The 25,225-nt window shown below is 39.9% G+C and overlaps 1 protein-coding gene across 4 annotated transcripts in view; it reads right to left on the bottom strand.

Moving 5' to 3' along the window:
* DNM3 (dynamin 3) overlaps positions 1 to 25,225 on the bottom strand; it is a 186,002-nt gene that overhangs the window by 144,804 nt on the left and 15,973 nt on the right. For all 4 annotated transcript variants that reach the window (XM_075710288.1, XM_075710285.1, XM_075710287.1 and 1 more), the window contains exons 2-8: positions 23,472 to 23,545; positions 11,678 to 11,827; positions 9,136 to 9,339; positions 8,473 to 8,571; positions 7,440 to 7,600; positions 4,687 to 4,829; positions 1,204 to 1,339 (exon numbers count right to left, since the gene is read on the bottom strand). In XM_075710288.1, the coding sequence (XP_075566403.1) occupies positions 1,204 to 1,339; positions 4,687 to 4,829; positions 7,440 to 7,600; positions 8,473 to 8,571; positions 9,136 to 9,339; positions 11,678 to 11,827; positions 23,472 to 23,545 (967 nt within the window). The remainder of the gene's footprint in view (positions 1 to 1,203; positions 1,340 to 4,686; positions 4,830 to 7,439; positions 7,601 to 8,472; positions 8,572 to 9,135; positions 9,340 to 11,677; positions 11,828 to 23,471; positions 23,546 to 25,225) is intronic.

The following is a 25,225-nucleotide window of genomic DNA, read 5'->3' as shown; positions in this document are numbered from 1 at the left end:
CATTTTAACACTAAGGCTACAGGCAGCAGTAAGGATTGTTGAAAATTATGCACCCTTTTATTCCAGATATACCAAAAGCTGGAACAATTTTGCAGAGTAGATAGAGTAAGCCAGAAACAGGATTTGGAAGATGCAACTTTTTTTTTTTAAGCCTGGTTTCCTGAAGTGATGCAACTTCTGTGATTATGGTCTGTTTATCCTCCCTTTCCCATTCTACTGTTTTTCAACCAAATTTAAGAGAAAAGTGGTCTCAGTTATGAAGTTACAAAGCTTTTCTTTAAGTTTCTTGAAAGCCAGCTAGCTGGAAGAGAAGTTAGTATTGTCACAAACTAAAGGGTCATTACCTAAGCCCAGCTGTCATCTGTTCTGTTGGACTGCTAGTTGACCTACCACATTTAAACCTTGGAACCAGCCACAACCCTGTCTGGTTCTTACCCAACTGAAAGTTAGGGGATGTCAAGGCAGTTGAACATAAAACAGGTGGAAAGGAAGCTTAGGAGATGTGTAAAAGAATAGGGACTAGAGACACAGTAGAGTTCATGGTGAGGGGAAGCTGAAGTCACTGCAGTGAAAGAAAAACCAAACAATATGTAACAAAAATTCACAGGAAACCAGGTTTCATTAGTTGACACCCCACTGGACCTCCATTTATTCTGTTACCCAAAGACTTGGTAAGCAAGAAGAGATGTATCAAGAGGAGAAATGTTATCTTGAAACACCAAATTTGCTTCTGCTCTACCTCCCACTATGGAAGTGTAGGACTGAAAGCTGGCTTTGGTTTAATGCATTGAATACAGGAAGTAGAAAACACAGAAAATGGCTATTTTCCATAACTCTAATTTTAATTGATACACAACAACTTAATTGAACACAACAACTTAAACCTACCAACTCTAGTTGTTTGCCTGCCCCATCTAACTGGAAGGAAGATGTCATTTGTGATAAAACAATAAAAAAGCATGGAAAATAGTAAGAACTGGGACTATAATTATATTCTAATTCCTGTATTTCAGAATTCTTAGCATGTCTCGGTATCCAAAACTAGAAATGAAGTCAAATGTCTCAATTATAACTTCATGTAATTTCTTCTACAGTTAAGAGCATGTACTTCCAATCAGACCATATCTTGGCTTTACTACTGTCAGTATGAACATAAGAATACATAAAGAAAACACAAAGCACACCAGCAAGACAGATAAATACCTTCACTAGTTCAAAAGGAAAACGTTCATGGAAAATACGATTGATTTTGGCACCTCCTGAAAGTTCTAGTGTATCAACCTGATCTCCTGATCCTTCGATTCTTTTTTCAAAGTCCACTGAAAACTGTTGTACCATCCTAAATTTCAAAGGGGGGTAGGGAGAGAGAGAAAAAAACCCAAACACAAGCATTTAAGCATGTCAACTACCAACTCTTACTTCAGTACTATATGACTGCTAGCGCCTATTAAAACATATTTAAGAATTGACAAAAGTATCTATAACAACAATTCATTCAACCAAGCTGCCAATCCATAAAATCCATAACCCCACACACACACCCACACACCTTCTCTCTTGCAGGATGTAGCTCAGTATATTATTTTCTTTCTTCATAAATTTGAGGGTTTTTTAAAAAAACACTGTTTATTTAACTGTATATTAGAGTCAGCTACAAATACAGCAGTGTCCCAGGCTACATTCATGTTTTATCAATGATCACATAATTGTAAATGCTACCATTATCTATTACATAAATTTTTAATTTTTTTTTTTAGGAGAAGAAAAAGTGAGAGAGTGTTTTTAGTAGGATAAGCAAATAAAAGGACTAAAATTTAAGTTATAATACGGACTGTATTTGAATAGACAAGCACATCCATATTTAGATGCTGTTACAGAAACTGCAGAACTCAATAGGGCAGACCACCACAAGCAAAAATCTCCAATCTTATGGCAAAAGGTACCACTTGGGGAGAGCTTACTTCTCCACAATGACCCTTTGATCTTTCTAATACCTTTCAGAAATATACAGTCCAATAGCATGGTGTGAATCAAGACACTAAGCTGATCCAGTGCTGGAAAATTTGGAAGATATTGCTAAGGAACTTACTTTCCCATGCCAAAAAGCTAGCCCAAGAAGCAGTAGTAACATGTCAGTGTGGCAGCTGTCAGTATCACAGCTTACCTGATTGTGCTTAGACTTCTGCAGCAAGAGTATTTAGAAGACCACACATGAGAATTCCTCCAGTTATGGAAGATTCATGGATAGCTCTTTTTTTTTTTTTTTTTTTTTTTTTTTAACACCTAAGTACAGGCATTTAGTCATAAAATTTGAAATTACATATTCTGCCAAAAAGTAACACTGCATATTAACTGTACATAAACCTCAGGTACCTATATGGCCATGTTAACAGAATTATAGAAGGAATATAAGTGTAGGGCTCCAGACTCAGTTTTTGAAGAGGATTGCAGAAACTTTAGATCATCTTATGGGGTGAGGTGAGGCAGGGGTTTTTTTTGCTTTTGTTTTGGGTTTTTTCTTTCTTACACGCATTATGGAACTTGTTCTCAAGAATCAGAGGAAAGGGTTCTAATTATGTTACTTTCCACACCCCGCCCCCCCAAAAAAAAGGGGGGGGAAAGTGAGGAGAATTTTTACTGACAAAAGAAGTTAATTTCTCCTATAGCACCTACTTACAACGAAGGAATTAGAAAAAACTATGGAGAGAAGTATCAACTAGGATGACTTAGGCTGAAATGGAATTTGATTCTTTTTCCTTTAGAACATGTTACAATAGCAGAACAAGCGTGAGATACCAGCAACACCTAACAATTCACAACACTTCATATATGTGTTTCCAGCAGTTAAGTCATCAAATATACAGTGAAGAAAAAAAAAAAAAAACACCTGTGTTGTACTGTCACGGAAGAGTCAAAGGTGATGTCCCTCTGTTTTTGCAATCAAAACATCTGAAGTAAAGTCACGAGGGACAGACTTATGTCTACTTTTTTGTTACAAAAACAAGCAGTAAATCAGAGAGTCTTCAGCTGGGTCAAAAAAGCCTCTCTAGTTCAGGTGACCATTTTCCCTTCTGAACTCCAGACTTTTAATTAGAGAATGAATCCTGCCCAAAACTTACACATTTTCACAATCCAGTGCTACTACCATCTATCCCAGAGAACCAAGAAGTCTGAAAACCTTTGAAATCAGAGTAGGAATGTGACAACAGTCATATAAGAGAGAAGAGCTCGGTACATTTTACATCTCTCTCTTTCTTCCTTTAGATGGTTCCTCTCCTAAGAGGTAAATTTTAATAATGTATGAACATCGAGGTGGCTGCAGAGGGCTACAAGGGAGAGGAAGAGAATGGCAGACCTTTCAGGTGAAAAGGTAAGCAATACTGAGTATCAAGCATCCCTGGAAACAGACCAAGTAAGGAAGCTACATGAAGCAAAGCAGTGGGTGCTAACTGGGCTTCAACCTGCAATGTCAGCATTGCCTTTTTTCCTTAGTGCTAAAACCACAATAAAGAAAGGGCTCTGATTCCAGTTCCACTTGATTCAAAGTCAGATGAACAGTCATCTCTGTTCCATCACTTTACAATACTGTTATCAAAGTCTCGTCAGACAGACTGATTTTGTGGATGAGACCCAAACTGGACAGTGACTTCAGCAGTGAAAAAGCTTTCTAGTTCAGAACTTGTGATAATAATGTAGCTCAAGAAATCATTGCAATTCCTCCAACAAAGAACAGTATTCCATCCATGACTTCTGAAGCCCAAAAGGGTCAACAACTGCCAGGTCAGTTTTAACACAAGCACAGGTGGCACATCACATCACCTGTTTTGCTGCTAGTTGTCAGATGCGTGCTGGCAGGCAAACTGCAAGAAAGAGGTTTTCACCCACCCCAATACACTATCACTTGCATGTAAGAATGGCTGCACTACAGTGGAGCAAAAGCTGTATCACGACAGTCACCAACAATAAGTGCCTAGGAGAACAGAGCAAGCACAGAGTAATGTTTCTCCAGAATACTCTTTGGCTTCAATAAATTGTTGTTCGTGGGTTCCATACAGCAAGAATTTGTCCTTGTACTTACTAATTTTAAACATCTTCTCCATCCCCAAGAATTTGCCTAGCTGCTTTCTGAAAGCACACAAATTTTTAGTATCAGCTCCTGCAGCAAAGAGCTCTGTGGCTTAGGTTCACATCACACAAAGGATTACCATCTACGATTAATTTTGATCTTGCCATCTTCAAGTTCTTTGGGATAGCCAAGTTTTCATATTGGAAAAAGAAGCATTCCCTATTCTCCTTTCAGACTCCTCATCTTACAGACTTCTAACGCAATTTCCTCCCCTTGCTTGAGGTCATCTTTTTGGCAGGCTGAAGAAGGTGTCTATACAATCAGAAGCAGTTTCTTACCTTTGATCATCTGTGTTGCCCATGTTTGTACCTTTTCCTGTTCTGCTTTCTCTCTTTTATAGGATTACTAAAATTAAGTTAGGGAAAACCCTGCTGAAATTGTAGAGTAAATAAAGCATTCTGGAACATCAAGCACAGAATTCTTTGGAGTTTGCATATAGAATCCTTAACCATATCCTAATCTTTAAATTCCAACCCATTAGGAAGGGGGGGGGGCGGGGGGGGAAAGCACAAAACAAACCTATACAAAGTGGAAAAGCAGACAAAAGACTAGACACTCACTGCAATAGGGCTTTCGTTTTTCTGGTTGGATCTTCTGGTCTGAAGTTTTTGTATTTCTCTACTTCATGTTCGATAGAAAGCAGCTGGCTCTGGAGTTTGCTTCTGAAGGCTGGCAGGGTATCCCGAATATGATTGGTAAGTTGCTAAAAAACAAATAAAAGTCCTTTTATACTGCTAATAAAGATGAAAGCAAGAGCACAACCATTTCCTTCTGACTGCCAAACATATCAGCCATGATCTGTGCTAGTTTACCAGTGTAGTTCCTTTTGATCTTTGAAGCAATGGAGACTGTTAAAGAACAATACAGTATCCCTTTCGCATATGCATTATAAGGAGGCTTGAAAAATTCCTTCGTCCTCTCACTCACTGAGCCCTGTTACTACATACTTGTATAATTACGCACAAAAAAGTTATACCCATTACATATTTAATTTGAAATGACCTCTCATCGCTCAGCCCTGATGCCACCACTCCCATTTTGCTGGTTTTCCTAAGGGAGTTCCCCAATTCCCCATATACTTGTTCAGCATGATGACTCCTTCACTTTACAGACACAAGGCAATGTTGGACAAGGAAGAGGTTCTGAGCATCCACAGCCCGTTAAGAACAGAGATGGAAGGAAGTGTAGATATACAGAGTACCTACTTGGCACTCTTCTACCATTGGGAAAAATCACCTCCACGTGATTTCTGCTCCCTGGTACAAAGTATACTAAAGGAAAGAGATTTTGCCCTCGTATTAATGATTATAGAACTTTACCTTTTTTAACCACTTGATTTTTGGCTGAGAAAGGTTCTACCACTCAAGACTAATGTTTTTCACTTCTGAAAATATACCTAAAAGTACTGGAAAATAAACTGAATGAGAGTAGAAAAAGGCTTACCAGACCTATGTTTAACTTACCTCACTTATTTTTGTATATATACATTGTAATGGGTTTGAACAGCACTATCGATGTCTTACCTGTGCCGTAAATTGCTCATGCATTGTACCCATTCCCTGATTAAAACCAAAGTGGACTTCTTGCACTATGCTGCAAACGCTCTTCCCAACCCCAGTCAGACAAGCTATACATTAAGAATGTCATACACCAAAATACATAAACTCAAAATAAAAGTTTGAGTAAACTCAAAATAAAGAAAAGCAGACCCGACAGGCATAAAATCAAAAGCTGGAGTTTCCCTGGAGCACCACCTTGTGGATACAGAGAAATTTAAATATTACCTGAAACCACAAACATGAATAGGTCCGTAATATCTTAGGGAGGAAACTAAAATAGATCTTCCCATATATAATATTCTACACGCAGTAATAGCAACAGAAAACCAACAGTTCATACAGAAATAGGCAAATTTACAAAACAGCTCAGAAAAAGTTAATAGTACGTAAAGTAATGCAAGCCAGGACAGATAAGATAGTCCAAAGGTATATGCAGCTTATGCTTCAGTCTCAAAACTAAGACATGTGGATTAAATTTTCAAGATACAAAGAGGCAAAACATCCTAAACAGACAAAATTTCAGGATACAAGCGAGTTCTTGCAGCCTGCTGAATACTTTGGTTCTAAGGCACAAAGAAATGGCATTAGCATTCTTTTTGAGCAAGTCCAGAGCATGCCACAATCTGGCTGTCAAGTTACAGCTGCAAAGTCACTGTAGCAAGAAATTAAGCAGTCCAGCCACTTAGTTTCCTACTTTAATCAGTAACTTTCCTGCTGTTTCCAGCTGCTGTCCAAAATGGACAAAGCCAGGCTGACCTGGTCTTTGTCTATTCTAGACCAAAGGCTGCAATTTGACAGTGAACTGGAGAAAACACTATCAAGTTCGACTTGTAGGAATGCCAAGAACAGTGGTCAGCTGATAAACTGAGGTTTTTTAAAAAAAAAAAGTAAAAAAAAAAAAAGCACGTCACCAGTAATTTTAGAGAGGCAGGCATGACTTGATCTTGTCCTCTTCTAACTTGCTGAGATGTGTCATCATTAGGGTCACATGCTATTCAAGCTAAGGGCTGGTGCTATGGAAAGGGCAATACCCAAAGACAAAGTGAAGAGAATTATACACTCCTCCAAGTCTGGTGTAGGGAGTGCCTTGCTTAGGACAGTAAGCTATGGGTTTCTCCTCCAGGTAACTGGGAAATAGACCTCTATTTCCTGCTGAAAGAAGCTGTGATCTGACACAGTTTGGCATGAACTCATAGAAATAAACCAAAGGTTTGGGCAAAAATAAAGGTAGTGTGAACAAAGTGTTCCGATTACTGTATTTTTCATTTAAATCATTAGTATACAGTACAGTGTTTCTATTAAAAACTACAATAAAGTGTAGATTTTGAAGTTAAAGTACAGACAGACGGTAAACCCTCAGGATACATGATTTCTAAAAATGTCTTTTTTATTATTATTATTTCTAAATTTGAATTCTAAAAAACCCGTTAAACTAGAAGAAATGTGATAATTAAGGGGTAGGGTAGTATACTTCCAGCAAGGAAGCTGAATCTTATTTTCTATGTTCATATTCAGTATTCAAGAGAACAGGGGAGTGCAGAACTATCAGTAAAATGCAGAAACTCCTTCTCACACTAAGTTTTTGTATGCTACATGTAATATACAGCTTTGTTAATTACATTGTGAAAATTGAAAAAGTTAAAAGCAGGAAAGAATAAATGAAGTTCACTGACCAACATTCATTTTAATAAAGATTTTGTATTGGTCCTATCATTATAAAAGCAGCTTTTCACTACAAAGGCTTCGGGTTTTACCTGGTTTAGAACTTTTTGGAGATATGGTGTTCCCATCCGATCTGCCATGTGCCTATATGCTGGGTGGGAAAGAAAGAATTTCCTTTCTGCTAGAAGAGCTGCCTTTATGTCCTTCTTCCCATCAATGTCTTTCTGGCTTCTGTTTACAACACCAATATAACCTAAACCAACACAAAACCAATGGGTAAGTCAATGCAGCTACTGCTGAACTACTGAATTCATATTACATAGAACTAGACTGCCTCAGTTCAATCAAAACTTTCCAATTTAGGCATTTCAGATATTGTTCACGAGTACTGTAATGACCTTAACAGTGTCTAAATTGTTCATCCTGTTCATGTCTAACAGATATACTTCCTTTTAAATCACCAATTCAAATACAGAAACATCTGAAACTTTGGTGTACCCCAAAGAAACCACTTAAAAAAATAAACAAAAAACAACCCCCAAACAAAATCAAAACACACACACAGGTCTACATAGATAAATGATATGAGATTAGCAAAATACAGGAAAATTTATTCTCGTTCACTGGACCAACACGCTCCATGGGAGGAGATGGTGGTCTCATCAATAAATTGTAACTAGAATCAAAATTCTTGATATTGTTAACAGTATGAGCAACTGTGACAGTAGCTGCCAGAACAATCACATGGAAAAATTCTGGAAGGGTTCAAAACTTGGTTCACAGTGAGATTACCAAAACTCTGGTGCTTGCTTCTGTCATATGCAAAGAAAAAAGTTTCCTTTGCTACAAGGTACAACAACCTGGCACAGAAAAGAAAACTGGCTATCAACTTGTGCTGACACTTCTTGTTTCCTCTGGCATATGCAGTGTCCAGAAAAAAAAATATTTTACTTGCAGGATATTTTTAGCACAACCCCTTTTATGTTTGCTGAATTGATAACAATAAAAGCTAGGAACTCATGAAGTCCAGCACAACCTTTGATTCACTTCCAGGACTCCCAAACACCACCCTTATCCAAACCACCTTCTGGATTGCAAAGAATATAGGCGACTGAACATTCTCACCTCTACGAAGAGGGAGTAGTTTGTTTTCTAGGATTTCTCTTGCATCTGTTCCTTCATCCATCAGATCTAATTTTGTGATCACACCGATGGTCCTAAGGCCTGACCAGGGTGGAGGCAGGAGGAAAAAGACAGTGAAGAATCATTTCTATTCAGGAGAACAATTACATCTTACAGTTATATAACAACAGATATGTGACATTCTCAAAGCATGTATCACACAATACCAGCTACAACTGCAAGTTATGGTACGTCTGGAAAAGAAGGGATCATCATTGCCAGTGCTGAAATGTGTTCCTCAAATCTCTTTAGCAAGGCTCAGCATTCCTATGATATGACTGCACGGAATTTTTGATGTGAGTATCCAGAAATCCCATCAGTACCATGGTCCATTTTGCTAGGTACTACAAAAATTTCTAGATAGGCATTGCCCCACTTGCTTATAAGAGATAGTGACAAAATTTTAAAAATATACTTACAGCATCATTACCTGAATTACACTGAGCTAACAAACAGCTATTGTGATGTTGAAGCCTATAGGAGAATGTATATATACACATCTATATTATATATTATAAATTATATTTCATACAAGAGTTGGCCAATTACTTCCAATTATGTTATTGCACTCTAGAACAGAAAGTGGTTACATTCAGTCATGCTTACCTTGAGGGTCCACTTCCTTAGCTAACTTCAGTGCATCTGAGTTGGCCAGATCAGTGTTAGCTGGAGTCACAGCCAGTATCAGACAGTTTTCTCTAGAGATGAACTGCATTATCATGTCTCTGATCTGCTGCTCAATATCTGGAGGCTGATCCCCTACTGGCACTTTAGTGATTCCCGGCAAATCAATGAGAGTCAGGCTTAATACTATATGGAAAACACCAGATCATAAAACTGGTTAGCATGCAAGACATGTCTAAAGAGGTCTATACATCTATGGCTGCAGGCAAATTTTAGTCACATAAAACCCCACATAATTACCTTTATAGGTATATAAATATTGTCAACGGTTGAAACAAAATGCCTGACAATCTAAAAAGTACACTTGTTTCCCTGTTGGTCCTTCCTCTCTGGATTTATTAGTGCTACTCAATATTTTAAACATTACAGCTGGCATAGGAGAATGCTACTTATACTGAATATCCTTGAAGGCTCTTGGCCTTCAGACAAATGAACATGGCTTTCTGAGCTTTTTCCACCAACAGGAGCAAAGACAACAGACCATTCCCATTGCATTTTCAAATCGACCCAAAACAGGCTTTATTGTTTTTTTTAAATACAGTCCTTTTCTGACCATGCTTTCAACAGTGTCTCCAATTAAGAAATTCCAAAAAAAGTCAATTGTTGCTAAGTGGTTTTGGGGTATATCGTTCTTTTGGGGGGTTTTTTGTTTGTTGGTTGGTTTTTTTTTTTTTTTTTTTTTTTACTCTGTAACTTCTTAAGAAAATTAAGAAACATGAAAAAGTTTATGCATTAAGAAAACCTGTTTTGCTGTGGCATGATTTCCCCAGTATAGGCCACAATGCCAACTAGAAGCATCCTAGCTTGTTCATCCAGTACTGGGGTAACAGGGTATCCTTTAGACAAATGAGAAAAATGCGATTCGTAGAAAGGAAACACCAGAAGTATATTTGGGTTTGTCATGGTTTAACCCCAGCCAGCAACTAAGCACCATGCAGCCGCTTGCTCACTCCCCCTGTCCCAGTGGGATGGGGGAGAGAATCGGAGGAGTAAGAGTGAGAAAAACTCCTGGGTTGAGATAAGAATAGTTTAATAATTGAAATAAAATAAAATAGTAGTAGTAATAATAACAACAATATAATAATAATAGTAATAATAATATACAAAGCAAGTGATGCACAATGTAATTGCTCACCACCCACCGACCGATACCCAGCCAGTTCCTGAGCAGCGATCGCTGCCCCCTGGCCAACTCTGCCCAGTTTATATACTGAGCATGACATCATATGGTATGGAGTAGCCCTTTGGTCAGTTTGGATCAACTATCTTGGCTGCACCCCCTCCCAGTTTCTTACGCACCTGGCAGAGCATGGGAAGCTGAAAAGTCCTTGATTAGCATAAGCAGTACTTAGCAACAACTAAAAACATCAGTGTGTTATCAGCATTCTTCTCCTACTAAATCCCAAACACAGCACTATGCCAGCTACTAGGAAGAAAATTAACTCTATCCCAGCCGAAACCAGGACAGGGGTCCGGCTAATACAGACAACAGTTGCTGAACTAAAAGACTGATCCTAATAAAACAAAGAGCATTAGGTAGGAAATTTGCACTTTCTCCTGGAGTCAGCATGTTCAACAAACAAGCTCTGAGGCCAGGCATTTTGTTCAGCTCCTCTCTGGTTGGCTATGCCATATCTGTATAGCAGAGAAGGGCTCAGGGGCATATGTTCAGAGCCAAGGCTGCTCATGGTATATCAAAGGGAGGTTCAGCATCTCTTTAATTACCTCTCCTCTTATTTTAATCTTTCTGTTCTTTGATTCACAATGAAGACATCAGATGAGGTGGTTCAAAAAATAAAGTGCTTCAGCCAAACGTACCACTTTTCTCCTGTATCCAAGACAGATTCAATGCAAAACATTTTCTCTAGTTTGCCTTTGTTAAATTGGGCAGATGGCAACCAGAGGAACTAACTTTGATCTATACTGGGGGTCTACAACAGAAAGCAGCTTCAAACAGCATTATTGTCTAAATATATTTTCAGTGATGGTGAACAATAAACATCCAATAGGGCAGAGAGACATTACGACTTTCTAGATCACTGATCAAGGAATCTGTCTGGAGGGTGGCAAAAAGAAGTTTTGCCACTAAGCCTCCCATCTCCTATTCTTGTCTTTACTAGTGAGCTACTAACTAATGGTATATGTACTGGGGGAGAGATTGGTTTCATCCTGATGCAGAGTGAGAATATTTTTAAATCATGAGAATATTAAATGGTACGGAGAGTCTGTGTTCTGCCCAGCTCTAGTGGCAACAGCTCTCCACCATAGAGTGGTTTCATAACACAGGAATTGAGGGTTCTTCCAGATATATATCTACTTTTGGTTCAACTCAACCTCAGAAGTTTTTTCATCCCAGAAGACTTCTGATCAAGCATGAGAACACATATAAAAGGAGATAGGTAGACAGACAGAGCTAAAAAATACATTAAATGACAGAAGTATAAAGTAGAATGCTTTTACCTACCATGTGGAGAATATATTCTTAAATTAATAGGAATTGAAGAAATGCCTTTGTTCACTCCTGTTATTCTATCTGTTTCTACTTCAATTTCCTGACGAACTTCATCAAAATCAGTAAATTTCCTCCCTTTGCAGTGTAGAAATTCAGCATACTCTGTGAAAAATATCAATAGCAACTCTGTATTTCACAGGCTTATAGACTTGGACACCCACTTTCAAGCCCGTAGTATTCTTCAGATGTGTATGCACAAAAGGATGTCATCATGAGTATCAGGAAAGCATTACATATGAGCACATGCTATAGATGTGATTGCACAGATGAAAGCCACCCTACAACAAGAAAGGGTTAGTTAAAAAGACAAGCTGACTGGATATGATTTACTGCTTTTATCTTTAGCATGTCATCTTCTGGAACAACCTGAAAGATTCAAATAGATACTGTTTACATTAATAGAATAAGGAACAGATTGTGAATCAGATTCTGAGTTTTTCTGATTACACTTGCCTGTAATACATCAATAAATTGAAGAAAAAGTAATTCAAGTTCTGTATCGTGAAAGATTATTAGCATTTGTTTTCAAAATCTAACAGCCCATGTTACACATGATTTTAACAAAGGAGTTCTGCACATTTTTACAAGTTCATCATGAAAATAAGATCACTTAAAAACATATAATGTTTTTAAACACAACTCATTTCCTAAAGATTTCTTGTAGCCTAAATCCAAACCATGCTTAAGAAGTTTGTAAAAGCTTTTATAGATATAGCTGTGATTTTGCTGAAATGGGAGAACACATCTGTCCCCACAAGGTCTAAGCAGTAGGACTGGAGAAAGGCCGGACAGAGCTGCGTATGTTCATTTCATCCCACAATCAAGGCCTGATCTCAAAGTTCCATTTAGGTGTTTCTTCCTGAGAAAACATTTCTTGGTAAAAAGCCCTCAAACATCAGAGCAAAGAACTTGCTTGGTACTCAAAGAAAGAACAGCAGCTCAGGAGACCTGATCCGAGAACACAGATTAATAGAGGGTCTTATGTATCAGTACTGAAGTGTGTTTCCCAAAAGTCACTTTATTACTATTGTTGACAGAACTGTTTTTTTTTAAAAAAAAAAGGTCAAAACCACACATGAAACTATTAACAATAGTTAAAGCAAACTGAAAGCCAAAAAAGGAGAGAGAGGAGGGGCAAACAACAAACACTGACCTTTCTGTGCTACAATACTATAATCCCTCCAGATTCAAAGTGTGAGGGACAGGGAAACCCACCCTTGTTAAGACAAAAATAGTACATCTCCTATTTCTAAAATAAGGGAGCACCTAACAAAAACCTTCGCCTTACTTTTGACAACTTAAGAATTCCAGAACATCTTATATTCCTTTTTAGCTCTAGCAGCAAAATGACAATGAATGGAAGTTTTGTATGCTTCATTGTCAACTGTTTATAAAAAAAACAAGGAATATTCAAATATTTAAAAGTTAAAGATAACACGGCGCACAAACTATCTCAGTTGCTCTAGTACATTTGAGAATTCACATTTGTAAAATTTGTCATCTCAAAGTTGGAAAATAGCTACCTACTGAAAAAAAGAGCTGACAAGTGGTTCTTATTTTGTCTCAGTTCTTCATGCACTGCTCCTGGCATAAAATAAAATGTGGTGTTCTTAGTTACTTTTTTTTTCCCAGTGGTTCATCAGATTTTCTCAGGAAAATATTTCAAAATTCAGTAATTAATACTTGGTGCCTAGTTGTAATCAGTTGACTGACTCAGCTGATAGTCAAGGAAGCTTTTCTCTTTGTTTCCCTTAACAGTAACAGAAAGAGTCCCTATCTGAAATGGCTTCAAGGTAATTAAAATGAAAATGTTTATGACTTTTTAGCTGTGTTAGTATTTATCAATAACTCATTCTGCCCAGTGACATCTGCAGTCCCACTAGTTCTGAAGGAATAGACTTTACAATGGTTTATAACCTGTGGTGCCACACACAGCCTACGGAATAAAAATTCAAATGAACAAGCAGCGCTTTGTTTTGCTCCTTTCAGCGCTGAGCCTGTCCTTGGCAATCATGCCTTTAGCCAGACTGGATAAGCACATGCTTTAATGCAATCTTCAGTTTTCAGCTTTCATACACAGAAGAATATTAGGAAAACATTTTATTTACATTTTTGTGGGAATGGACACGAAGTCAGACAAGAAAAAGTGATCCTGCCTAATGTCTAGTTTTCAGACATGTATTTTCTGTGTAAAACTGAAGTTACGTTAAGAGAAAGAACAATTAGATAAAAAATTAAAATATAGTCTTTGTATGTAGAATACTTTTTTCCCCCTACAACTCATTCAAAGCACCTTGGATAACACAGAATGAAAAAGCTACCATAGCATAGTTCTCTTCAGTGCATCCAACCACAAGTGTCATGCTAAGTGATTATTTCTCTCTTCAATTTTGATAAAATTAGACAAATCATACAAACAAGTGTTATAGGATAACATTTTTGAAAATGCCTCTCATTTTTCCTGTGAGTTATTTCTCCCTATTCTTTTATGATTTAATCTAGCACAATGTCACATTGTTACTAACAACAAATAGCCATTGTTGTTTTCAAACCATTTAAATTATATACACACTTTCATAAATCTGTCTCTAAGCTAAAGAGAGACGGGTTAGGTACGCCATGTGATGAGACATGGAACAGTCCTGAGAAATACATGAGATAATTTAAAAAACTTTACTGAACCCAAGATAAAAGACACCTACCACACCTTTATGTACAAGCCTGCTACCCTGTAATAAAATAAAAAAAAAAAAAAAAAAAAAAGAAGAGACTGATGTGGTATGGTTTTTTACCTTGATGAATTTGTGTTGGCTGCTATTTATCTCAAGTACCTTTCAGGTTGTTAGTTAATAACTAATTACAGACTTCTTTTTCCTAAAAGTGAACTTTGATTTTTCTGTTACTTTTCTTTATTATCTTTTTGAAGATAGGCAAATACAGAGCCATTTTCCAGTCTTTCAATGAGGGAATTCCACCTTCCCTGATGTCACTAAGCATCAACCTGGGATCAAGGAAACAAAACCTTTCAGGCAAAACCACCTGTAAAAAATCAAGTATTTGTAGGTACAATTCATTTGCCTCAACATGAGCTGAAGCCCACACCCCATTTGAGGGTGCTGATGGGAGAACTGGCTGAGCCCGCAAACCCATGCTGCCAGACCTCAGCAGTCACTGCTGATCAGCTCAGGTTACTCCAGGCACTGTTACTAGTACACACGCACAGGGACAGCAGCAAGGAAGATTTGCAGTTGCAGAAGAAGATTTGCACTCTCTGCAACCTTACACTAACAGCTTAAATTCAGGTTTCAGACTGGCAGCACTATCCCTCTTCCAGCATATCAGTCCTATTTGGGTGATGAGTCTTTCTTTCACTGTCTCAGGAAGGGGTCACCAGTCACTACCACCTTTTCCCCATGGTGATGTCACTTTTTAGCTTTTGGGGTATGCACCTCCCACATCTTTACTGACCTCTACAGCACCCCTGTTCATCATCTGAATGAGTAGCTGCTAGAGAGTAGGATCCAGAAAACAGCAGCCACTGTCTTCCTTTCCTCCCTGCAAAGTGCCCAGTCTCTCCCCTACTACTGGCACTGTGGCACCTTTCTAGTTTTTGTCCTTGAAGACCTCCAAATGCCTTCCTGCTGATGAAGTGTCTGAGATAATTTGTGTTAGCTGAAATACCAATCTAAATTCTTTTTATAATTTTTTCATTTTCTGTTAGAGGATTGTTTTTGCCACCAGATGGCAATAAAAGATGGGTATGTTTGAGGATTAGTCTTGCATTTAAGCTCAGCAATTTCAATAGAAGAGAGCATCTGCAAGACTTCAGGAAAAAAATCGGAATGTCTTTTGAACCTTATGGTGATTTACTTTCCACTCAGTGTTCTAATTAACAGAACTGGAAGAAATATGGGTATTGTACATATGACTCATTCATCTAAAAATGTCCACCTCAATAATGGTTTTCAAAATCTGTTAATCTGCCACTTCTTTAGCAAAGAGACTGAGGCAAGACCATGAAGCAAATCTGAAATGCCTCCAAAAACCGTTATCAAAAATGAGGAAAATAACACTCCCAGAGCCAAGATATTTGTTATTTACATGTTAAAATAACAGGATTTACATAGCAGGCAATGTATTTTTAACAAACAGAAGGCCTACAACAAAGGCTTCACCTAAAATCTAAGCACATTTTTTTGTTGTCATTGCTGTTTAAAAAATCATAGGCATTTCAAGTCATTACCTTCCCAAAGCTTACTCAGTAGCACCATTTAAAAGTATCTATTAACTCCTCCAAAAAGTATTTAATCTTACTGATGTGTTAGATCAAAGAATCACCAAGCTAGGAAGTATACTGAAAGTTGTGAAACAAAAACTTAGAATGTTTAACAAATAGGTTTCATCATATAAATTAAAGCATACCAACTCAAAGGAAGAAAAACCCACCAGCTCACTAGCCCTCCTTTAAGAAATTATGGTAAAACATGACAAATCACTACAGGCTAGCACGGTCACTGGCAAAACTTGCAGAGAGAAGATTAAGAATTGAAATGGAACTAATGTACCTTATGCAGAATTCAGTTATGTTGCTCCAGGACTACTGAACACTAACGCAGCCTTAAAATCCTTGTCCCAGGTGAACTGTGTGCCAACACTTACATCTTAATAGACACACAGGGAAAAATCCTTCTAAAAGCACAAGTACAGGAATACGTAATGCATTCCTCCTCCTGAAAAGGAATCATGAGTAACAAAGTGAGAGACCAGCACTTTACACTCATCGGTAACTGCTGAAGGATTCACAGCAGTTTTGCATTTAAAACAAATGCTGTCTGGTGAGAACGAATGAGCTCCCTGTATCTTATGCAGCAGCAGTCAAATACTGAAAGACCCAGCATGTCTTCTGCCTCAATTTAGATGTCAGACTCACAAAATGAACTGCCTTCACATCCAACTTCTCACCCAGGAAAAGAGTAGGTGGAATTCATAGAATCATAGAATAGTTTGGGTTGGAAGGGACCTTTAAAGGTCATCTAGTCCAACGCCCCTGCAATGAGCAGGGACATCTTCAACTAGACCAGGTCACTCACAGCCCCATCCAATTTGAATTTGAATGTTTCCAGGGATGAGGCACCTACCACCTCTCTGGGCAACCTGTTCCAGTGCCTCACCACCTCCATAGTGAAGAATTTCTTCCTTGTATCTAATCTAAATCTACCCTCTTTCAGTTTAAAGCCATTACCCCCTTCTCCTATCGCTACATGCCCTTGTAAAAAGTCCTTCTCCAGCTTTCTTGCAGGTCCCCTTCAGGTGCTGGAAGGCTGCTATAAGGTCTCCCCAGAGCCTTCAATTCTCCAGGCTGAACAATGCCAACTCTCTCAGCCTGTCTTAATAGGAAAGGTATTCCATCCCTCTGACCTCTGACTTCCTCGCATGTACATTCTCGGAATGGCTAAGCTAATTTATCACAGGTGCCTTGCCTACCTTGTAAAACCTGAGGTCCACCATCAGACAGCCTCCCAGATAACAGCACCCTGTCCACACCTGTGCCTTCCAAAACTCACTGAATTGCATCTTCCTAGATGGGACTATTTTCTCCAAAATCAATCTCTTCTCTGAGCTCCTTCAGAGACTAGCAACAATGAAGGCACAAGAATCTTGTTAGACCTGACACTAGACATTCCCAATGCTCTGGAATTGCCCAGGGCCAAATGCAGTGACCAGAGAGAAAAACATCAAGCTGCACTTGGATTGCTTAGCATGCTTGATGTCAGATTGGAACTTTTTTTTAGTTGTGACTTCTGGGTGGGAAACAAAGCTGCTTTACCAGAATTTAGGTCTCTATTACAGAACAAAGACTGGATGCTTATTTGGTTCAATTGTCTCTTTCAGCAAGACATCATATATGCCATTTTTCTTCAGTGGAAGAGAAGCAAATGAACCAAAAACATGAGATGAGGAATAAGAATGAAAAATTGTGACCCTACCTACAGGACTGTCAATGAACTACTTTGGGACAAGTAATGAGTATCAGCCTCTCACTGCAAAAAGAAGCCACCTTGGAGCCTCAGAATATTTACAAGATGGAGATTTTTTTTCTCGCTCTCTCTTCTAGCTAGTACAGTAATTTATTGGATACAGGCCACATTTACAATTTCATTTGAAATGCAGCTGGGCAGTCCCAAGAGACTCAGGGTAGGATAGTCAAGAGCAAGTCAGAGTCCTTCAGAGGACTGTAAATTATTTTTAACATCCATATTTTGACTTATTCTATGCTACTAGTCATTTCTCAGATTATGAAACTCAGAGGAAAATAGTCACAACTACTAAAGACTGTCTTGTCAATTGCAATATTTAATTAAAACCTTTGTCTTTGCCTCCAAGATTTCAGCAGAGTGCAGCATTTGCATGGATGTGGAAGTGCAGATGGCATAAAGCCATTTAGGAATTGTACCGTTCCCACCAAAAATGTTAGTGATTAAAAGAGGTCAACAGTTCACTACAAAATAGCTTTGTACTAACTACACAGATTTTTTTTTAAAAAGAGGAAGTAAACAAAATTCTAAAAAAAACCCCTCCACATCTCATGAGATAAATTTTATATTTAATTGTTTCATGTTACCCCTCGCATATTCACATTTTTAAAGAGCATAAAGAGACCAGCGCTTTACCCAGATGTGTCAGATCTTTCAGATGTTGGAGGGCCCCTGATAACTCCTCACAACCAAATTCTACTGCACCTTCCATGACATGTCCAACCAAGTCTCCTCTTACTTGGGTGTGCACAAATGCCTCAGCTGCCAATCTTTATCCCTTAGTGCAATGACTCAAAGTTAGATGAAGCTTTAACCTCCTCTGTCAATCAAATTCACATCCAAAAAGACTCTCAGACAGTTCCAAAATGTTGCTAAAATATCTTGCAATCATCTCTGCGTGCCTATATAGAAAGTCCCCCCTCCCTCCTAAGGAATATGATAAGATTAAGAATAGTTACTTTTAAAAGAGTCAAGAGAGATCCTAGGGTTAGAGATCAGTTAAGCTTGCTACAGCAGCAAGAACCTGATACAGTCCTCTAATTAGTTTCTATAACATTTTAGATAATTATGGACTTGATAAAAATCAGTCCAGCATCTACTTCCTGTAAAAGAACACTGTGCTTCTCTAAGGAGTTTTCTTTATTTTCTTCTTTTAAAATTAGTTCAGAAACATAAAGGTGGCTTAAAAGATAAAGTTATTTGGAATTTCACCACCAAAACCAACAACAGCAGAACAAAGTTTAAAGAAAGTAACAAAATAATTAAAGCTTGCATTTTAAAGGTCTTGGCATCTAATCCCAAACACGGTTCTCCCAGAGGGAGAAACATGTCTTGACATCCAGGAAACACAAAATTAGGCTGAAGGTCAGTTCTCCAGAATTTTTAAAGTTTTTGTTGTGTTATTTAAGTTATAATGAAGAACTACTCTTCAGCAGAGAATACAAAAACCTAGAAGGCTACCTAAAGCTAGTAATACTATGTGAACATATTAATGGGGAAAATACCAGAAAGAGAGAAGCCCCTTCACTGCCCCCTTAACCAAGAGACAACAATGATTTTACAAAATAGGGCAATACAGACCAGTCGGTGTAAGTTTAGGATGGATATCTAAGAATAAGTATTTAACCACTTGAAGTTAGAGTTTACTTACTAATTCGTATGTCCCTGCAGTTTAGCCATTGTATTGGGTTCGCATGGCAAGGTTTTGGTAGCAGGGGGTCTAAAGCGGTGGCTTCTGCAAGAAGCTGCTAGGAGCTTCCCTTATGTCCGACAGAGCCAATACCAGCTGGCTCCAGGACAGACCCACCACTGGCCAAGGCCGAGCCCATTGGCAACAGTGGTAGCACCTCTGGGATAACATATTTGGGGGGGGGGGGGTGGGGTGGGGAACAGCACAACTGCAGCTGGAGAGAGAGGAGTGAGGATATGTGATAGGAACAACCCTGCAGACACCAAGGTCAGGGAAGGAGGAGGGGGAGGACGTGCTCCAGGCACCAGAGCACAGATTCCCCTGCAGCCTGTGGTGAAGACCATGGTGAGGCAGGCTGTCCCCCTGCAGCCCGTGGAGGTCCATGGTGGAGCAGATATCCACCTGCAGCCCGTGGAGGACCCCACGCCCAGAGCAGGTGGATGCCCAAAGCAGGCTGTGACCCTATGGGAAGCCCACACTGGAGCAGGCTCCTGGCAGGACCCATGGAGAGAGCAGCCCACGCTGGAGCAGGATTGCTGGCAGAACTTGTGACCCCGTGGGGGACCCACGCTGGAGCAGTCTGCTCCTGAAGGACTGCACCCCGTGGGAAGGGACCCATGCTGGAGCAGTTCGTGAAGAACTGCAGCCTGTGGGAAGGACCCGCATTGGAGAAGTTTGTGGAGGACTGTCTCCCGTGGGAGGGACCCCACACTGGAGCAGGTGAAGAGTGTGAGGAGTCCTCCCCTGAGGAGGAAGGAGCAGCAGAGACATGCGATGAACTGACCGCAACCCCCATTCCCCTTCCCCCTGTACTGTGCAGGGGGAGGAGGTAGAAAAAATTGGGAGTAAAGTTAAGCCCGGGAAGAAGGAAGGGGTGGGGAGAAGGTGTTTTAATATTTAGTTTTTATTTTCTCATTATCCTACTCAAGAGTATTGAGGGAGCTGGCGGAGGAGCTTTCCAAGCCACTTTCCATCATCTATCAGCAGTCCTGGTTAACAGGGGAGGTCCCTGATGACTGGAGGCTTGCCAGTGTGACGCCCATCTACAAGAAGGGCCAGAAGGAGGATGCGAGGAACTACAGGCCCGTCAGCCTGACCTCGGTGCCGGGAAAGGTTATGGAGCGGTTCATATTGAGTGAACTCAACAGGCAAGTGCAGATCAACCAGGGGATCAGGCCCAGCCAGAACAGGTTCATGAAAGGTAGGTCCTGCTTGACCAACCTGATCTCCTTTTATGACCTGGTGACCTACCTGGTGGATGAAGGAAAGGCTGTGGACATCATTTACCTGGACTTTAGCAAAGCCTTTGACACAGTCTCCCACAGCATTCTCCTAGGGAAGCTGGCAGCTCATGGCTTGGATGGGCATAGTCTTCACTGGGTAAAAAACTGGCTGGGGGGCCAAGCCCAGAAAGTAGTGGTAAATGGAGTTAAGTCCAGTTGGCAGCCGGTCACAAGCAGTGTTCCCCAGGGGTCTGTTTTGGGGCCAGCCTTGTTTAATACCTTTATCAATGATCTAGATGAGGGGATTGAGTGTGCCCTCAGTAAGTTTGCAGATGACACCAAGCTGGGTGGGAGTGTCGATCTGCTCGAGGGTAGGAAGGCCCTGCAGAGGGACCTGGACAGGCTGGACCGATGGGCCGAGGCCAACTGTATGAGGTTTAACAAGGCCAAATGCCAGGTCCTGCACTTCAGTCACAACAACCCCATGCAACGCTACAGGCTTGGGGAAGAGTGACTGGAAAGCTGCCTGGCCGAAAAGGACCTGGGGGTGTTGGTCAACAGCCAGCTGAGTGTGAGCCAGCAGTGTGGCCAGGTGGCCAAGAAGGCCAACAGCATCCTGGCTTCTATCAGGAATAGTGTGGCCAGCAGGAGCAGGGAGGTGATTGTTCCCCTGTACTCAGCGCTGGTGAGGCCACACCTGGAATACTGTGTCCAGTTTTGGGCCCCTCACTACAAGAAAGACACTGAGGTGCTGGAGTGTGTCCAGAGAAGGGCAATGAAGCTGGTGAAGGGTCTGGAGCACAGGCCTTATGAGGAGTGGCTGAGGGAACTGGGGCTGTTTAGTCTGGAGAAGAGGAGGCTGAGGGGAGACCTTATCGCTCTCTACAACTACCTGAAAGGAGGTTGTAGTGAGGTGGGTGTTGGGCTCTTCTCCCAAGCAGTTGGTGATAGGACAAGAGGAAATGGGCTCAAGCTGCGCCAGGGGAGATTTAGGTTGGAAATTAGGAAAAATTTCTTCACAGAAAGGGTAGTCAAGCATTGGAACAGGCTGCCCAGAGAGGTGGTGGAGTCACCATCCCTGGAAGTGTTAAAAAAACGGGTAGACATGGCACTTCGGGACATGGTTTAGTCTAGTCTACCCTTGATTGGTTTAGTGTGGACTTGGTAGTGTAGGTTAATGGTTGGACTGGATGATCTTTAAGGTCTTTTCCAACCTAAACGATTCTATGATTCTCTATGATTCTATGATTCTACTCTGATTTGATTGGTAATAAATTAAACTGATTTTCCCCAAGTCAAGCATGTTTTGCCTGTGATGGTAATTGGTGACTGATCTCTCCCTGTCCTTATCTCAACCCACGAGCCTTTCGTTATATTTTCTCTCCCCTGTCCAGCTGAGGAGGGGGAGTGATAGAGCAGTTTGGTGGGTACCTGGTGTCCAGCCAGGGTCAACCCACCACAGTCTTTTTGTTAGGAATGCCAGCACAGAGCTCAATTCTTTTCTTTCTTCTGCTCTTACATGGTGCTGGGAAAATTAGATGAACATTCTCCATAGCTAGGCCTTATTCATGCATTTCTGCATGCTCTGTCAGAGATCAAAAGCCAGATATGCAGAAATGGCAAGTGTTCATATCTCCAACTAAAATGAACTTGATCTTTTAATATTTATAAAGCACTATAAGCATATTACTTGAAAATCCTAAAGTTTCTAAGCTGAGCATACAGAAATACTGGATTCCACAGTTTTTTCTTTCTCCAGTATAAACACTCTATTTCATAGAAGCATTGAAAATATGAACGTACTTTACAAACAGTAATTCAGAAAAAAAAAAAAGGAAGCCTAGGCAGACTGAAGGCTACCTTCCTTCTGAACAACGAAAAGACCTTTTAGGAAGAAAAAAAAGCACACAAAAACTTAATTACACCTCACACATACGGACAGACTAAAGTTCTACGGGCAGCTTCAATTTTGTTTCTTCCCCAGTTTTGTCATGTTCCATAATTTAAACAGCACTTTTTATTTTTAAATGCTGTTTTGGATGTTATTTCATTTCTTTTTACTATTTTAAGTAGAAGTCAATAGTAAACCAGTGATTTTGTTGCTTCCGTTGGTTTAGAAGCAACAACAACAAAAAATTGAATGATGGAAAACCATAGCTGCTTTTATACATGCTAGGGACCTGAGCTACACAACAACAGATTAAGTGTCCCTTGGAAGAGTACAAAGTGGTGAATTCTGATGAAAGATCTCAATACGTCACATAGCTCAGTGGTGTACACATACTGTATTTTTATTTTTGACCAAATACACAGAAGCCTTGTTCTCCCCAAGTCTACCTTCTGCTCTACTTAGTGCAGTGAGCCCAACCAAAAAAGACAAGTCATGAAAACAAGCTGTGTGAAATCAAATTTGTGTGCACTGGAGCAAGCGTTAAAGGTAGAAGTACAGCAATTTTGGTGTGTTAACTAATACAACTGTAAAGCTCATGAAGAAATGAAAAAAATCAAAGCTAATTTCTAAAACACTTTGTACGTAATAATGTTTCTCCACTGCTTCAAGTTTGATTTTGGATTAAATTTACTATGTGCTCTAAGATTTAGATTTTACTGTTTTCCCAGATAGAACAATGAGATTAGTCGGTCTTGATCATACAGTTTTGAAGCAGCAGGCGTTTGTTCCAGACAGTCTAGTTGCACCTTTCTTCACGCTGCTTAAGTTTTCCTAGAATTTTTTTTCCTCCTGTTGAAGTACATCAGCACTTTGTCCAGGCATTGAACCAGAAAGAGAGATAGGTTACCTGTTTTGGCAGTGATGAGTTGCAAGACCAATGGTCGTCTTGTTACAATTCCAGAACCTCGTGGAAGAAAATCCCTGGAAACATTAAGAAAAATAGTTACTACCCAGAAAGCACTGTCCAGTTACATAAGATATTGGACTGATTTGGAACCTCCTCTGTATCTTCAGCTGCAATGAAAATGGGAAGTTGGTGAGGATGGATTTACATCAAATACTACTATAAAGTAGGGCTGTTAATTTTGGTTTGAGATAGCAGTAGGTCATTAGACAAATACATATTAAAACTAAGTTACTGTCTCAAGGCATTACGAATTCTCTTTCTTCATGACCATCATATATAACATTTCAAAACTCACCTTGCATAGTAAGAGTACCTGACACCATCCTCACATTTATTGGGCTCTCTAAATAAGCGTGTCCTCCCCCTGTACTTGATTTGGAGAGAATATGGGCATATGAATACAGGCACTCTCACACACCACACCAAAGCTCTGGCCAAACCAAACTGCCAGCACTCTGCACCTACTCTTTCACATACTTCTGCCAGTTCAAATCACCAAATAACTTTTCCAGCAACATATCGGCCCAGAAGTTTTTGAGTGAAAGCTGAACCCTAGAAGTACTCTGGGGACAGCAGGAGTGAGTGTCCTTGGACCAGAAAGCAAGCAGTGAAGCAAAGACAGCAACTCTGTCATATCATTATGTATCCCCATGATCCTTTCCATGCCTCCAAAGACAGGGAGGCTCCCTATGCAAATGAAACCCTAGAAAAACTTTGAACCAATTGTTATCTACAAAACCAATGACCAGAAACCCAAAGCAAAACAACAGACATTTTTTTCCAGGGTCTTCCCCAGCTGCCATACCTATTAAACTCTTACAAACCTTGAGATAAGGTTCAGCGAGGGGCTTTGAAGAGCGCTCCCTTCAAATAAGCATCTTCAGAGTAATAAAATTCAGAGACAGACAGACAGTTTCACAGCAGCTTAAGCTCATCAAAATCACCTCCTTTTTCCTGCCTTAGCAGGGATGCTGAATCACCTTCTTGCCTGCCTTAGCAGCATTGCTAACTCACCTCTCCAGCTCAGGTGAAAAGCAGTGCAGCAAATAGGTAGGGCATGAATTTTCAGTCAAATCGCAGAGCTTATCTGGGTGACTGTGTTGTCACATGTGCTAGTGCCAGTATAAAGGGCGAGGCAGTAATGTGCAGTGTGTTTGGGATGGGTGGGGAGAAGGACAAAAAAGTCAAAGGAAGACAGATACAGCCCTGTCAGCCCTTTAGACAGAACTGCTTAGATGGGTCTGCTCAAGCCACTTGAGAAACCACATCTTACCTATAATCATTGCGTATCTTCATACTGACCTTGTGCTACTTAACAGGTGCCTGATTTTAGCAGTTCCTTTAAGGCAGCACACAAACCTACAAGGTTTAAAACAAGCCTAGAGAGTACATCTATGAAAAATAAAACACAAATATTTCATGAAACTTCAGGATATTAGTTGTGCAAATTGGAGGATATCAGGTCCAAGGAGTCCCAGGTCAAGACAGGCTCAGGAATGCAACAACAATGAACCCATTTCCACAAGCACCAACAAGGTAACAAAGTTTCACAGCCTGCAGAAAAGAAATATGGCAACTTTACCCACGATACAAGCTCTGAAGAGTTCATTCCTAACCTAACATTTAGACACAAAAAAAAAAAAAGTCACATAAGCAAACAGTTCTAAGGCTCTGAGGAACAAGACTGGCTGTCA

The sequence above is a fragment of the Pelecanus crispus genome, chromosome 5 (assembly GCF_030463565.1).
Source record: "Pelecanus crispus isolate bPelCri1 chromosome 5, bPelCri1.pri, whole genome shotgun sequence".
Classification (NCBI taxonomy): domain Eukaryota; kingdom Metazoa; phylum Chordata; class Aves; order Pelecaniformes; family Pelecanidae; genus Pelecanus; species Pelecanus crispus.
This window is presented reverse-complemented; position numbering and strand designations above follow the sequence as displayed.